The sequence below is a fragment of the Haematobia irritans genome, chromosome 1 (assembly GCF_050003625.1).
Source record: "Haematobia irritans isolate KBUSLIRL chromosome 1, ASM5000362v1, whole genome shotgun sequence".
Classification (NCBI taxonomy): domain Eukaryota; kingdom Metazoa; phylum Arthropoda; class Insecta; order Diptera; family Muscidae; genus Haematobia; species Haematobia irritans.
Window position 1 is genome coordinate 108,166,579 of NC_134397.1, and position 17,321 is coordinate 108,183,899.

Below are 17,321 nucleotides of genomic sequence, written 5' to 3' on the forward strand. Positions count from 1 at the left end.
TATTACTACTTACTTGTATTTAGTATATAAGGCTGAATAAATTTAATAAAGATGATCACTACGATTAAACCTCTTGGTGTTTCAATTGGCGTGATTATATTCTTTCTTGGTGTACCACCGAGTAAAGAATTTTAAACTCCTCTTAAAAGAAAGTTCTGGTGCACTACCAGGACTATCATTAAACCATTTATTCTGGTGTACCACCAGAATATCCGCTGAGCAAACGCGCTCAAGCACTAACATTTTGGCGACCGTGACAGGACACTTTGTGCCTGCAATCACTCATCAGGACCCTTCGTGCCTGCAACCACTAATCAGGACCCTCTGTGCCTGCAACCACTGATCAGGACCCTTTGTGCCTGCAACCACCGATCAGGACCCTTTGTGCCTGCAACCACTCATCAGGACCCTTTGTGCCTGCTACCACTCATCAGGACCCTTTGTGCCTACAATACCCATTGTGTCTATAATTAATCAACAGGACCTTTGCTCCTATAATCTATACCAGTTAACTTTCGTTACTGTTACTAATCAACGATGGAAACTCAGATTGAGCTCCTGCGACAGCTGAAGGACATCGGCGAAGGCATCGCCAACTTCATCAGAAATATTAAAAGATCCAAAAATCCGAAAAACCACCGCATATTACCAAGACCGACTGGCTAGGCTCAATGCCGCCTGGAAAGAATTCGAAGAGGCGGACAACCAGCTACGATGTTCAGAGGGTATCGATCCGTCCAGCGAATACTTCGTTTCCGGTTATTACGACAAAATCAAAAGCATGGCCTTGGAATGTATAAAACTATTGGAACATGAGCTCATCGAGAAAGTCCCAGACGCAAAGAACCCTCCAAACGTGCAATCCTTACATACTGAGAATGAACAGGTGGGTGCCACTAGCGGTCACGACGGTCTTATTAGCCGTTCATTAGGCAAAATGGAAGCCCTGAGTCGGCAACTAGAAGGTTTGCAATTTAGTGGCCAGGAGAGAACCTACTATGAGGTGAAAATGGCCACAATAAACCGTCTATGGCAACAGATAGAGTGCCTCAACGACGATGTTCTAGACAAGTACTCAGACCCAGAGCTACTCGGGTACGATACTGCAAAATACATCTGGCTCGAGAAAGAGGCCCAGGCAGCAGTTATCCAACTCTCTAGTGCCAGCAAGGATTCAACCTTCTCCAACCCGGAAGTTGTGGCCCGACCAACTGCTTTACCACTGCCTGCAGTCACTATCTTCAAATTCGATGGTGACTATATGAAATGGATATCATTTTCGGATCTCTTCACAAAAATGATCCATGAGCAGAAAATTCCAAATGCTCACAAGATGTGGTACTTGAAAAACCACGTAATGGGCGAAGCAGCAAGCCTTATTGCGCACCTTGCCATAACAGAAGACAATTATCCCACGGCATGGCAATTGTTGGAACATCGTTATAACAACAAGAGGGTTATGGCAGCTACGGCAATCCAAAGGATGCTCGATCAACCCTCAGGTGCTGGATCTTTAAGTGCCCTCAAGCGATTACATGACACAACAAAACAATGTTTGGCAGCTCTCTCCAACATGGGACTCCAGACTTCGTCATGGGATCCACTTTTAATCCACCTCCTCGTTAAAAAGATGGATAAAAGTGTTCATAGTCAATATGAACAAATGATCAAAAATCCGAAGGAACTGCAAACCATAAGCGACTTCCTATCGTTCTTGGAGAACTATTTTCATACTTTGGAAGCAATGGGTGTAAAGGAAAAAACCTCTATCAATAGCTCCAAAAATTGCGCCCTGACTTCCCAGCCCAGTCCTGAAAGCCGACATTGCATCATTTGTAAGAAGGACTTTCATCAATTATACCGATGCCAGGAATTCGCTCTACTCAGCACAAAACACCGCCTCAATCTTGTACTGGGACAGAAGTTATGTGTGAATTGCTTTAGCAGCAGACATTCCACGAAACAATGCTCGAATTTAGGCCGCTGCCAAAAATGTGGGAGAAAGCACCATACGCTCGTCCACCTTGAACAATCTCACACGCAACCCTCCAAATCCTCAGGTAGATCAATCAAGGAAGATCAAATGGAACACCCCAAAACACTAGAATCAGCAACAACTTCCAACCAATCCACTGCGGCTTCGCTTATCACTACCCCATCCGTCATAGCTGAAAGCTTGGCCTTAAACTCTGAATCTCGAAGGCCCTATATTCTACTAGGAACCGCATTGGTCAAGATTAAGGCGAATGGTCTGGAAACCGAATGCAAAGCAATACTCGACTCGGGATCTCAAGTCAACCTAATTACGGAAAGATTAGTAGCCCGACTCGGTCTACCAAGTAGACCTACGACTATGTCAATTAGTGGTATAGGAAGAAATCTGACCAAGGTTCAACACAGAGTGAACATTTCGCTCCAGTCAAGATATAACAATTTCTCATCACGCTTGGAGGCATTCGTACTTCCCCAAATAATTACTCCACAACCTGCTCAATTTATCCACATTGATAAATGGCTAATTCCCAAGAATATAACGCTGGCAGACCCTACCTTCAACCGTCCAGGCAAAATCGACATCCTATTAGGCGCAGAATATTATCATCAGCTACTCGCTATCGGACAAATCCAACTTGGAGACAACCTTCCAATCTTGCAAAACACAACACTTGGGTGGATAGCATCAGGGAAGGTATCTGATCAACATTTGCCAACATCAATATGTGGAGTACTAACTGATGAAGATAGTATGAACCAGACAATCGAACGATTCTGGAAACTGGAAGAAGTCGATAATACACAGAAGCAATTATCGATACATGACGCACAGTGCGAAGCTCACTTTAATCAGCATACTGGACGTGACAAAGAAGGAAGATTCATCGTAAGGCTTCCATTTTGTGCCGAACCAAGCTCTTTAGAAGAGTCACACAGTCTCGCTTTTAACCGTTTCCTATCATTGGAACGGCGACTATCCAAAGACATTACCTTAAAACAACAATATATACAGTTTATGAAGGAATACGAAGCACTAGGCCATATGACTAAAGTCAACATAGACAATGTGACAGGAGCAAAATATTTTATTCCTCACCACTGTGTCCTACGACCTGAAAGCAGCACCACTAAACTCCGAGTAGTATTCGATGCTTCAACAAAAACATCCTCTGGAAAGTCACTGAACGATGTCTTATATACTGGCCCAACACTACAGAATGATTTGTTTGCTATTCTGCTACGCTTCAGATTGCCACGTTTCGTGTTTACCACAGACATAGAAAAAATGTTTCGCCAAATACTGATACATCCTAAAGACAGACCATATCAGATTATCCTGTGGCGGAACAATATCACCGAACCTATCAACTACTTCACATTAAATACCGTTACATACGGAACCCGACCAGCCCCCTATCTGGCAATTAGATGCTTGAAAGAAATAAGCAGGGAAAATAAGATGCATTTTCCTTTAGCAGCTAGTTTTTTGGAAAAGAACTTCTATGTGGATGATGGCCTGGGCGGAGCAGACAACTTGAATACAGCTTTGGAAATCCAGCGCCAACTGCAACAAGTCATGGCGCAATACGGATTTAATTTACGAAAGTGGAGTGCCAATCATATCCACCTGCTTCATAACATTCCGGAGTGCGACCAAGAAGTTAGCCTGGACTTCAGCACAGATGACACCAATTATACCAAAACTTTGGGATTGGCCTGGTTACCCAAAGCTGACCAACTTAAAGTAAAGGTCAACCTAGCGCCAATCAGGTCAGTGACCAAAAGGACGGTCACTTCAGATCTTGCACGTATTTTCGACCCCCTAGGTTTGCTATCTCCTGTAGTCGTCAGGGCGAAAATCATTGTCCAAGAACTATGGAATCTAAATCTTTCATGGGATGAAGCCGTACCTTCAGAATTCGACTATCGATGGCGAAACTTTAGAGAGAGCCTCAAGTCACTTGAAACCTTTCCCGTTCACCGACATGTCCATAAGGGACATATTTCTCAAAACACTCAGCTCCACATCTTCAGCGACGCATCAGAAAAGGCATACGGGGCAGCAGTATACATTAGAACAATCTTACCGAATAAGATTATACTTGTAAACCTCCTTTGTGCGAAATCCCGAGTAGCACCCCTTAAACAACAAACGCTTCCAAGGCTAGAATTATGCGCTGCACAGCTGGGAGCCAACTTGGCGGTTAAAGTTAAGAACGATTTAGATATGATGACAACACCCACTTACTACTGGACTGATTCCACAATAGTGTTAAATTGGATCAACTCAAGATCATCCTCCTTTCACACCTTTGTCGCTAATCGTATTGCTTCAATTCAAGACAACACGACTCCTGAACAATGGAGACACGTTAGTTCCAAAGATAACCCAGCAGACATCATATCTAGGGGATCAGACCCACATCAGTTGAAACAAACAACCCAATGGATGCTTGGACCATTCTTTCTTCACGGAGACGAGAAACATTGGCCTCCTGCGTTTCTTCCTTCTCCTGATTCGATTAGCACTGAACGAAAGCAGAACCTCCACAACCTAATGTTGGCCGCTGATGCAGAAAACTTCTTGTACAAAATAAATCACAGGAATTCCTTGAAGACACTCCAACGAATTGTTGCTTATGTTCTGAGATTTATTAAAAATTCCAAAACCCGTAAAGAAAATCGACAAAACAGGCCAACCCTCACTCCCCTTGAACTTCACGATTCTCTTATTGTCATAGTTCGTATCGCACAGCATTCTAACTTCAAAGAAGACATTTTACAACTGGAGAAGCATAGAGAAGTCAAGTCAAATCAAAGGTTTGTCGCCGTTTTTGGACGAACATACAGTTTTAAGAGTTGGAGGTAGACTAGAAGAATCGACTTTGAGTTTTAATGCCAAACATCCCATGCTTTTGCCATTCAATGACCCAATAAGTCGACTAATCTTCGAATCGTTACATAAGGAAAATAAGCATTGCGGACCTACCGCACTCCTTGCTACGGTGAGACAACGCTTCTGGCCCATCAAAGGAAAGCATTTGGCTCGTGAAACTGTTCACAAATGTATTCAATGTGCAAGATCAAAACCAAAGCTTCTGAAACAAATTATGGGAAATTTGCCAGAAACAAGAGTAACGCCTGCAAGGCCCTTCATAAACGCAGGGGTAGATTATTGCGGACCAATTTGGGCACATTTCAAAACAAGAGGAAAACGACCTCAGAAAGCATATCTTGCGATATTTTGCTGCTTTTCAACAAAGGCCGTTCATCTAGAACTTGTAACGGACCTTACAACCGATGCCTTCATTGGGGCGTTGAAAAGATTCATTGGCCGAAGGGGCCATTGCCAAAACCTATATTGTGATAACGCTACCAACTTCGTGGGAGCAAAAAATCAACTCGCAGAGCTGTCAACCTCGTTATTCTCAACAACAGCTCAAGAAAAAATACAACGAGAATGCGCAACTAGAAGCATTACTTTCCACTTTATACCTCCGCGATCTCCTCATTTCGGTGGACTTTGGGAAGCAGCTGTAAAATCCGCTAAAGGTCTTCTGATAAAGGAAATATCGAGTGCATCCTTGACTTATGAAGAAATGGAAACCATTGTCATAGAGGTTGAAGCGATACTAAACTCTAGGCCAATAGCACCACTACCAAATGATCCTAATGACGCCGCTGCACTGACTCCGGGCCATTTTTTGATTGGAGAACCTCTAACTGCTCAAGTAGACGTCACAGCCCAAGCAACATCATCAACTTTGGCAAAACGATGGGAGTTAGTATCCCGAATAAAACACCAATTCTGGAAAAGATGGTCCCAGGAATATCTCAATGAACTCCAGCAGCGTAATAAATGGCAAACTGCATCTCAAAATCTGTAATTGGGCACTATAGAAGTCAAGTCAAATCAAAGGTTTGTCGCCGTTTTTGGACGAACATACAGTTTTAAGAGTTGGAGGTAGACTAGAAGAATCGACTTTGAGTTTTAATGCCAAACATCCCATGCTTTTGCCATTCAATGACCCAATAAGTCGACTAATCTTCGAATCGTTACATAAGGAAAATAAGCATTGCGGACCTACCGCACTCCTTGCTACGGTGAGACAACGCTTCTGGCCCATCAAAGGAAAGCATTTGGCTCGTGAAACTGTTCACAAATGTATTCAATGTGCAAGATCAAAACCAAAGCTTCTGAAACAAATTATGGGAAATTTGCCAGAAACAAGAGTAACGCCTGCAAGGCCCTTCATAAACGCAGGGGTAGATTATTGCGGACCAATTTGGGCACATTTCAAAACAAGAGGAAAACGACCTCAGAAAGCATATCTTGCGATATTTTGCTGCTTTTCAACAAAGGCCGTTCATCTAGAACTTGTAACGGACCTTACAACCGATGCCTTCATTGGGGCGTTGAAAAGATTCATTGGCCGAAGGGGCCATTGCCAAAACCTATATTGTGATAACGCTACCAACTTCGTGGGAGCAAAAAATCAACTCGCAGAGCTGTCAACCTCGTTATTCTCAACAACAGCTCAAGAAAAAATACAACGAGAATGCGCAACTAGAAGCATTACTTTCCACTTTATACCTCCGCGATCTCCTCATTTCGGTGGACTTTGGGAAGCAGCTGTAAAATCCGCTAAAGGTCTTCTGATAAAGGAAATATCGAGTGCATCCTTGACTTATGAAGAAATGGAAACCATTGTCATAGAGGTTGAAGCGATACTAAACTCTAGGCCAATAGCACCACTACCAAATGATCCTAATGACGCCGCTGCACTAACTCCGGGCCATTTTTTGATTGGAGAACCTCTAACTGCTCAAGTAGACGTCACAGCCCAAGCAACATCATCAACTTTGGCAAAACGATGGGAGTTAGTATCCCGAATAAAACACCAATTCTGGAGAAGATGGTCCCAGGAATATCTCAATGAACTCCAGCAGCGTAATAAATGGCAAACTGCATCTCAAAATCTGTAATTGGGCACTATAGTCGCAATTAAAGATAACTTGCCTGTCATGAACTGGCGACTTGGTAAAGTCATTGAAACTTATCCAGGGTCAGATGGTTTCGTCAGGGCAGCTGCAGTAAAAACCTCAAGCGGTATCATTAAGCGAGCCATTCACCTACTCGCTCCTCTCCCTCTAGAACAAACTAACGACGAAAAAGGAGATAATTCATTTCCGCTTAGCCGCAGCGCCGCATCTAGCGACAAAGAAAATGGTTCACCACCTCCAAAACGTGCTAACCTTCCCACAACCAGCATGCTAGTTATTCTAGCATTATTCCTCCCACTAGTGATGTGCCAACAAGTTACCTATACTCCGATTAAAGGCAACCCCGGTATAAATTTTGAGTGTATTGGTAACATTAAGCCAATTCTATCAGAATGGAAGCTTCTGATATATTTCGAACTGGCACCTCTTCATAAGGAACTGCAGCTCTTCATCAACGGAACCAATGCCTTAGCGAAAACATGCAATCACTCACACTTCCGCGATCAATGTAGTGACCTAATAACCCATTTCTACAATATCCAGAAAGATTTGCCAGCCACTCCAGAAAATCTCGTTCTACGGAAGAAACGAGGCGCAATAGATATAGTCGGCAACGTAGCAAATTCATTATTTGGTGTTCTGGACTCAAATTATGCTGAGAAAATGTCAGGAACAATCAATAGTATTAAAACCAACGAAGCTCGACTGCAAGACCTACTGCGGAACCAAACATCATTTCTGGACTCTACCCTTAATCTCATGAAGCAATCTGAAGCTCGGACACAGGAGAGTTTTGAAAAAATAAATTTTAAAATAAGTAGACTCATGAATCTGACAAACAACGAAAATATCTACCGCTCTCAACTCATCTTATCGCTCAGTATCCAGTTAATTCTAATTGCAAATAACTTGCAAAAAATGCATGTTTCCATGACGGATTTGTTGGCTGACACTCATCATGGTCGAATCAGCCCTCTTCTACTAACTCCACAACAATTTGCTGTCGAGGTAGCTAATATAAAGGCTAACCTACCGCAAGATTTAACACTACCAGTAGTAGATATAATACAATTATATGGCATCGCAAAAGCTCATGCCTCAATATCGAACGACCATATTATCTGCACCTTGTTCATTCCATTGTCAAACCAGGATGAATATGACCTATTTTACCTTACACCAGCTCCACAAGTGGTAAATAATACTCTAGTTGCCCTCATGCCGACATCAGAAATGATAGCTTTTAATGCTCATCGTGATCAATATTTTACAATGGATAACATCAAACTACTTGACTGCAACTCACTGGATCACAACACCTTTTTATGCCCAAATGTCCAAGCAGTTTACCATAAAGGTGCACAGATTTGTAGCTGCGAAGTCCATCTATTCAACAATGAATCTGACCCTAGCTGCAATATCGAAGCATTATCTAACCACAATGTGTTGTATCAACTCTTTAAGAAAAATCAATGGCTGTTTGCCACTGATGCACAGCTGAAATTAAGTACAGTCTGTAATGGTAAAAGCAACTATCAGCCTTTACAGGGTACTGGAATATTAACACTGCCAGCAGGTTGCACAATAAAAAATGAGATGATTACTATCAACAGCCACCAAACTATCACATCGACCCTACACCAGTCCAGTTCATACAATGAGATGTCATTCTTCAATACACTACCTAACATGGAAAATATAACGCAAGCGTTCATTCACCGCTCAGGTTTCGAAGAAATAAATCGTTTGCAGGCAGAAGTGAAGGCACAACTACGTGAAATTCCATCAACCTCAAACCACCATGCAGTTCATAGCCTGATCGTTAGCTACTGTGGATTAGGACTTATTCTAATCGCTGTTGTGGTCCTACTAACAAAGTGCATTTTTAAGAAAAGGGCCAACATGCATATACCACCACAGCCTGCTCCAAGATCAACATGGGACATTTCAGTAGACCCATCCTAAATAAAACCTACAAGGTAACCGGAATTAGCTTATACAAGCCTCTCAAAATTATTCACGACTCCCCTCGGGGCCGCAATATGTTTATTCTTCATGATTTTTTATTTTGTTTTGACAAAATAAAATAAATCTCCAATAGAATAAAATTAAAATCTGCTGCTCTTTTCATTCTTTCTATATTGCAGCCAATCCAAAGATGGTAATTCATATGTCAGGTATTGAATGGCACGCGCAAGAACATTTCGCTTGCGTATGCTATTCAAGCTACCAGCCAAATAATATGAAACTCAACACCAGTCATTGGCTTCATATGGAAAAAGAATTTAACTGCAGCATAAGCAATTCCGGCAAATAATTCGACTATGTTATTTTTCTTTTACTTTGTTGTTATTACTACTTACTTGTATTTAGTATATAAGGCTGAATAAATTTAATAAAGATGATCACTACGATTAAACCTCTTGGTGTTTCAATTGGCGTGATTATATTCTTTCTTGGTGTACCACCGAGTAAAGAATTTTAAACTCCTCTTAAAAGAAAGTTCTGGTGCACTACCAGGACTATCATTAAACCATTTATTCTGGTGTACCACCAGAATATCCGCTGAGCAAACGCGCTCAAGCACTAACACTCAGAAATGAAAGAATTAAGGAAACTCAATTCACAAACTTTTTTTATTATTTAAAAGTAAGAGATCTTTTCAGTATAAAAGATTAACGTTGCCACATAATACTATCTGAAGATCCTGTCATGAAGATGCCAGATCAATACATAACACCTCCAACTTTCAAACGGTGAGCATCATTGCATATACATATCTCTCTCCTCTTCTCCTTTTTGTCTATTTTCAATAAACATTATAAATTTACATTTGAAACTAAAACGTACACTTTGCGTTGCTCCACTTCTCTGCTTTAAAATTCCCCCAATCCTCTGCAATGACAAAAGCATAAACGTATAGCTACTAGGTTTTCTAAGAAATAAGAAAGCCACAGGCACAGACTAGATTTCTTCTGAAATCTTAAAATTGATTAATAATCAATCTCCTAACAAAATTGTTCAACAACTTACAAAATTTAGGGAGTTTTTACACATTTGCGGGGATTTTTAGGAGTAACATTTATTTGGGGTTTTTTACGGGTAAATATATTTAACATCTAATAAAGTGAAACAATTCTCAACCAAATTCGGAACAATTCTTGCACGAATTTGGAGATAAACATACGGGAGAGATCAACACAAATCCTAAGATATAAGCAAGTATGCATTAACATTACGTTCCCTACCCTTTTCAAATGCTTCCTTTGAAAGGGCATTTCTTTGTAAAATTGAATTTTTGAAGTGCATTAATATAGTAATTTTTTTACAAATTTGGGAAGCTCATTTTTTACCTATTTGCATTTGCTTCAACAATTATGTCTAACTAATTATGATACATACTTTTTAGGTTTTTATTTTATCGTAACTTTGGATTTTATAGAAATAACTCGATTGCCTTCTGACAATTGCGGACAGCATCACATATATTGTATATGGTAACATGGGAATAAAAATCTACAAATTATATATTAAAATTATGCACACTTACTTGAGAAATCATGGTGCCAATCCAAATTGTATAAAAAATTGGATTGGTAAAGATACCCTCCACAACATTTCGTTGTCCGTGTATTTTACGGGCATTAATTTCATTAAACATTATCATCATAACAAATGCATTAAAAATTATTGTGAAATGCTGTGTTGGTCCCGCATTCAAATCTAGACCACGGCCCGATTCAATATCCAGTATTACGTCTCCTAAAAATATTTTTGAATTAATGTAATGAGGGAAAAGGCATTAAGAATGAAGATAAATTTTACGCGTCTCAAAGATCACATTGGGTTGGTGGAATGTTGAGCAGAACACTTCATATCCAAAGAGTATTCAATAACAAGTATGGAGAAATTGAGAAAAAAACAAGTACTCACCTGCAAACAAAAGACCAAATATAATAATCAATTGATAAAAAGCTTGACCTAAAATATTTTTCATCATAGTTGGTGAAACCAAAGGCTTTGTCCGACCGTATGGCTTGCGTAACAATAAATCTGGTGTCGGCATTTCTGTTGCCAAAGCCAAAGAGGCCAATGTATCCATAATTAAATTTACCCATAACATTTGCACCGCCTTTGCGTATTTTGAAAAAAAAAAACAAATGCATTTATATTATTTGGTCGATATTTCAAAGTCAATAAAATATTGGGAATACCTTTAGTGGCGAGTCTTGAACGGCACATGCACCAATAAAAGCCACAACTACTGCTACAACATTGACTGTTAATTGAAATTGTAAAAATTTCGCTATTGAGTCATAAACATTACGACCCCACATAACAGCCTTGACAATACTGCTAAAATTATCATCGGTCAATATGATATCAGAAGCCTCTTTGGCGACGTCGGTACCAGCAATTCCCATTGCAAATCCCACATCCGCCTTTTTCAAAGCGGGTCCGTCATTGGTACCATCCCCGGTAACTGCCACAACTTCGCGGTTGTCACTTATTGTACTATCAATTATTCCTGCAATAAAAATTTTGAAATTGAGGAAACAGGGTCGGGTCGCAATATTAAATTTGTCCCCAGATATATACATACCTTTTACTAAAGTATATTTGTCTGTAGGTGAAGATCGAGCTAAAACACGTAGCCGTGGCCAAACCTTGTCAAGCAAATGCTGCTGAACCTGTGTATTAATGTAAATATATTAATGAAGATTCATGTTTGATATGTGATTGCCGAATTCGGATTCGAATATGCATACTTTAGATCTATTAGCCTAGACAACTAGAGTAACGACTGCATTTAATCTAAAATCTTTTTCAGTGGAATAACAACGTAGTGTGATACTCAAAATAATGTTGGATATCATTTTTTGCGAAACCACCATTTCACAATAAATCGTCGACTACATAGGCTCCGGGTTCTTTGTATCGGATTGACCCGATGGATTCTACCCATTGACCAGCGGCTGCCACATCAGTGTACGTGTTGTTTCGACCGTTTGCTGTTGGTCCGAGCCAGGATAGAGCAAAACCCCGGATCATGGAACTGTTCAGTCTGCCGAAACATGAGCCACCACCGTTCGGTTTCGGTGTAACCAGTGTTTGGAATGGGTCCACTTCGGGAACTGCTCCGGCCTAACATCGCTGCGGGAATATAGTCATACTGACTACGTGGTAGGATGCTGTACAAACGACAGCAGCAGTGGGTCGTCAGACCACGCGACACCCCCCGATATCTCCCGTACAACAATATTCTCCGCCGCAGCATCTTACACCCAATATATTGTACCAGTTCCGTATAGTGCATCGTTTTTGCAATTTAATTGCAAAGGGCTCCGAGGTAAGATTAGTGAGATCGTGGATTTTATGAATCGGGAAAAGTATAGCGGTCGCGGCGATTCAGGAAACCAAGCTGAATGCTACCTGCAGACTACGCCATTGTGATGGATACAATGTGCTACGAAAGGATCGCGCAAGAAGTGGATGTGGTGGCCTAGCTTTCATATTACACCGACCCGTATATGGAATGTATGGAAGTACCAGTCAAGTCTGGGGATGCCGAGATAGAGCTATACAACGTGTATATACCGCCAGTTAGTAGCTGTGCTCCAGGTTATAGCCCAAACATTGAGTGGTTGTTGTGCGGGCACCAATCGGTTATGGTGCTAGGACACTTTAGTGCCCACCATGAACTTTGGCATTCTCTCCTAGGTAATGACCAGAGGCATAGCTTTGGCAGAGCAGATAGATGGCTCCATATTTTGCACGGTGAACGAAGACGCCCCACGAGAATTATGGGTGATTGCAGCAGTTCGCCAGATTTTGTCTGATAAACGACGTTTCCTGGCAACCCGTCATTTCATTAGGATCAGGCCACCTACCCATAATTCTCACCATTAATCGACCCTCCGATTTCATACCTCTGAACGCCGAACGTTTATCAACCAAAAGAGAGCCAAAATATACAGATCGCCGCTTCAATAAGCTCCCATCACCCTCTCATGTTCATATTGGCCAGAGGGTGTTCCGGAACATCATCAACGCAGCAGCCGCTCGCTTCATGCCCGCTGGTCGAATTGCCTAAGTGAGGCCCAACTTCCCAGCCGAAGCGGCAGTACTCGCAGATGAGCGTGATGAACGCCGTCGTGCTAACCCTGCAGATCCTAGAATCAGGGGACAGAATCTAGAGATTAGTAAGATAGTCGACGAGCACAAGCGGAATACTTGTTTAGAGCACCTGTAACTTAGGCACAGGAACAGGTAAGTTGTGGTCAACAGTGAGATCCCTCTCGAACTCCACCACAAAGGATGATGGGATCGCAGTCACCTTTGGTGGTGTGACGGTGACTGATCCGAAGAGATGCGCCAGGTTTTTCAACCGATAGTTTGTCGAGCATCCCGAGAGTGATAGAGCGAAAGTGAGAGCCATTCGTCGCATACGTGGCCTCCGAGCCGATGGCATATCACAATTTATCGCAGCTCAAGTTCATCAACAGCGTGAAAGCATCCAAGGCGCTGGGCCCCAACGGAATTTCAATGCTAATGCTGAAGCATCTGGGAATACTTTGAGTTGAGTACCTGACCAGACTCCTCAATTTGTCCTTGGAATCACGCATTATACCCGATGTCTGGAAGAAGGATAGGGTGATTCCACTACTGAAGCCAGGCAAAGATTCGAGTAAAGGTGAATCGTACAGACCGATATCCCTTCTCTCGCCAGTAGCCAAGACACTTGAGGGACTACTCCTCCCCAGCCTTGTGGAGAATTTTTCAGCTGCCCAACATGGATATGGATTCCGTAAGGTACATATCACGACGACACCCTTGCATGCCATTTCAGCACATATTAATATGGGACTCAATCAGTCCAAGCCGTGTCATAGGACGGTCCTCGTGGCGCTTGACCTATCGAAGGCATTCGACCATGCCGCACTATTCGAGGGCATCGAGAATACGTCCCTACCAGCAGGAACCAAGCGTTGGGTTCTGAATTATCTGTGCGGAGCCAGGAATTCAGGGACAAGAAGTCAAAACCCCGTAGATTTAAACAGGGAGTTCCCCAGGGTGGGGTGATATCTCCGGCGCTGTTTAATCTCTACATGTCCTCAATTCCAACCCCTCCTGACGGCGTCGAGATTGTATCATATACAGACGATTGTACAATCGTGGCATCCGGGCCCATTGTTGATGACATATGCAATCGATTGAACGTCTATCTCGCTGATCTTACCAGTTATTTCACTTCAAGAAATTTGAGGATATCTTTTAAGTATTAAGTATCATCATTAAATATCATCATTGACTTTTTTGCGAAATTAATAATACATAAAAATATCCACTGCTTTGAGAATGGAATCGTTGAAATTACGAATAAGCGTGTAGCTTTACTATGGACACGCAATTTTCACAAAACAGTGCTTCAAGTCCAAAAGAGAAAAAATATTAGTGCAAAAAACCAACAAAGAATATTAATGGCCATAAATCAGGTAAAAATACACTAACTAGCCTCAAACGCATTAAACAACTCCTACAGAACGCAGATAGTATAAGCAAAGAGGCCTCGTAACAGCTAAAACAACAAAACAATATTGCATATGAGTTGACCTACTTTCAACGCCTATAGGCTAACCACGGATCCACTACGGATCCACCAAAAAGGAAACACCTCAGCTTTCAAAGAAAACATTATATTGACATCTTTTCAATTCAAAAGTTACAGAATAATTAAAAAGCGATTTGGAACCTGTGTGCATTGGTAGAATTCGATGGTATAACGGAAATGGAAGATTATCTCGTCATTCCAGAAAGCAATTTACCCGATTCAAAACAGTCGCTTCATACAGCTGGGCTTTGCAAAAGAGCTTTGTACCAAATATTAAAAAGAAAAAATCCTAAACGTACAGAAGTTGATACTTTGGTTTTTATCATGTTTTAATTTGTCTTTTATCGCTGATTCTCTATGTTTTTTTATTTTAAAAAATGTTTATGTAATTTCCATGTTCCGAATTTTGAGGTAAAATTTGAGTTTAGTTTTTTCGGTATAATGCATAATTTAACAAGTGAGTAAAGTAGAAAGTCGGGCGGGCCGACTATATCATACCCAAAACAACCCCTACTGAATCAGTAAACATTTTGTGTGGTATCAAGTGTATATGTTTGGGGAAAAGCCGCATTTCCATATTTAAGAATGGGGAATGGGAGTCTAATCACAATCTGAACAGAAATGTCTGATTTTAGGAGCTATAGTTGAACCTACAGAGTTAGTTTGCCACTAATATTGAGTCCATTATTAAAAAGGAGGAAATAGCTCAATTAATGTGGATAATAAATCCAAATTTCTGAAAATAGGGCAAAAGATTTATGTAATAGCTACATGTAAGTCGGCTAATACATATACATTTGAAATTTGAGCAACATTGATAAATAAGAGTATTATGGCCAAATTTGGGAAAATTGTAGACCTAATTAATACATTGGAACACCTGGCCATTAACTATAATGATGTAATAATCACTGGCGATCTGAACTCAAACATACTTGTAGAGTCAACTCTTACTGATTCTTTCGGCTCAATAGGTCTGTACACTGCAAACACATTGACTCCAAAGCACTTCACATCGACTAATAATAGCCTACTAGATTTATTCATGGTGGATGATATAAATAAAATTATGCTATATGACCAGTTATCTGTGCCATGTTTCTCAAAACATGACTTAATTTTTTTGACGTTTGATGTCCCGCCGCCTGCTGAAAACAAACCAAAAAATTTTTATAACTTTTCAAAACTGAATTATGAAATATTTCAACATCAGTTTCACTGTGTAAACTGGGACCAAATCTACAATTTTCAAAATGCAAATTATCAGCTTATGTATTTGAACAATAACTTGAAACACTTACAAAATATCTCAGTGCCACTTCACACTTTTCGACAATTTGACCCTATAAAAGGCTGGTTCAATCCGGCTATAAAAACATTAATTGCGAAACGTGATGAAGCATACAAACGTTGGAAAAATTTAAATCATTTCAATTCAAAGAAGAGTTTTGAGCTCTAAGAGTTGAAGTGAACAAAACTATTCAAAAAACTAAAAAACTGTACTATAAACAACGTTTTGGTTCTGCCTTAGACTCGCGCAAGAGATGGAGAACCATTCGAGAGATTAGAATCGGTGCAACCAAACAATCACACATTGATGCAGATCCTACTTGAGTTTTAAAAAATCTGAGTTAACAGATGGAATCGATAAATTAAATTTGGATCTACTGAAAATACATGAATGGGCTACAGAAAACAGTCTACATATTAATCCAAATAAATCAAAACTATTAATCATGAGCAATCGTACACACGTCGTTTCGTCTGATCTACCTGTTAAAGTTGGTAATGAAACCATCGAGAGTTAATAAGTCAAAGAACCTGGGAATCATTTTTAATTCCTCATTAACTTGGAAAGATCATGTTTGCACCACTGCTGGGAAAATTTTAGGTATGCTCCGTACTCTTTATCAAACACAATATTTCACACCACTGCACATCCGCATACTCCTTGCAAAAAACGCCAACAATCCTTTATGGCTGTGAACTGTTTGGTAGTGCTGATGCTTTTAGTAAACGTCGCCTTGAAACAGCATACAATGCAATCGTTAGATATGTGTGCGGCATCAAACGCTTTGATAGTTGTGCTGCTTACACTAAATGTCTTTATGGTGTAGAATTTGCGCAACAATTAAACATCAGAATGTTAATTTTGCTGCAACAGATTATCTATACCAAAGAACCCAAATATCTTTATGATAAATTACGCTTTGTGAGATCCAACAGAAGAATTTTAATTATTCCACAACGACATCAGCTACTAGTATCTGAATGGCACTTCTTATTCAACGCCGCTTGCCTATGGAACTCTTTACATGCATCGATTCAATTTATTGGCAATGCTAATACATTCAAGAATGCCTTATATGGAAATTTTTCTGCCTAACACTAATACTAACCTATACACACTGAATAAAAATGCCTCCGCTTTGGTCGAGGTTAATGAACACACACCATTTATTTTAAATTTTTCATTCTTACATGCTATCTTACAAAATATTTCTTAACCTATCCTCACAACAACTTATCTCCTAACTCATATACAAATAGAAACCCATTATAGATAACATTGATCTCTTCTCAAGTAATTTTGTCTTTGTGGTTGTCATAAAATTCATATGTTTATCTCTACTCTGGAAATCCCATGCATTAAACTCTAAATAAGTAACACACTAATAACAGAGTATACCACACAAACAGAAACATCTCA

At 40.4% G+C, this 17,321-nt stretch overlaps 1 protein-coding gene across 1 annotated transcript in view; it reads right to left on the reverse strand.

The window, feature by feature from the left end:
* Positions 1 to 17,321, reverse strand: part of LOC142221631 (plasma membrane calcium-transporting ATPase 1-like) — a 192,434-nt gene that overhangs the window by 23,683 nt on the left and 151,430 nt on the right. Inside the window, exons 10-13 of the mRNA XM_075291385.1 lie at positions 11,603 to 11,690; positions 11,214 to 11,527; positions 10,933 to 11,131; positions 10,550 to 10,761 (exon numbers count right to left, since the gene is read on the reverse strand). Of these exons, the coding sequence (XP_075147500.1) occupies positions 10,550 to 10,761; positions 10,933 to 11,131; positions 11,214 to 11,527; positions 11,603 to 11,690 (813 nt within the window). The remainder of the gene's footprint in view (positions 1 to 10,549; positions 10,762 to 10,932; positions 11,132 to 11,213; positions 11,528 to 11,602; positions 11,691 to 17,321) is intronic.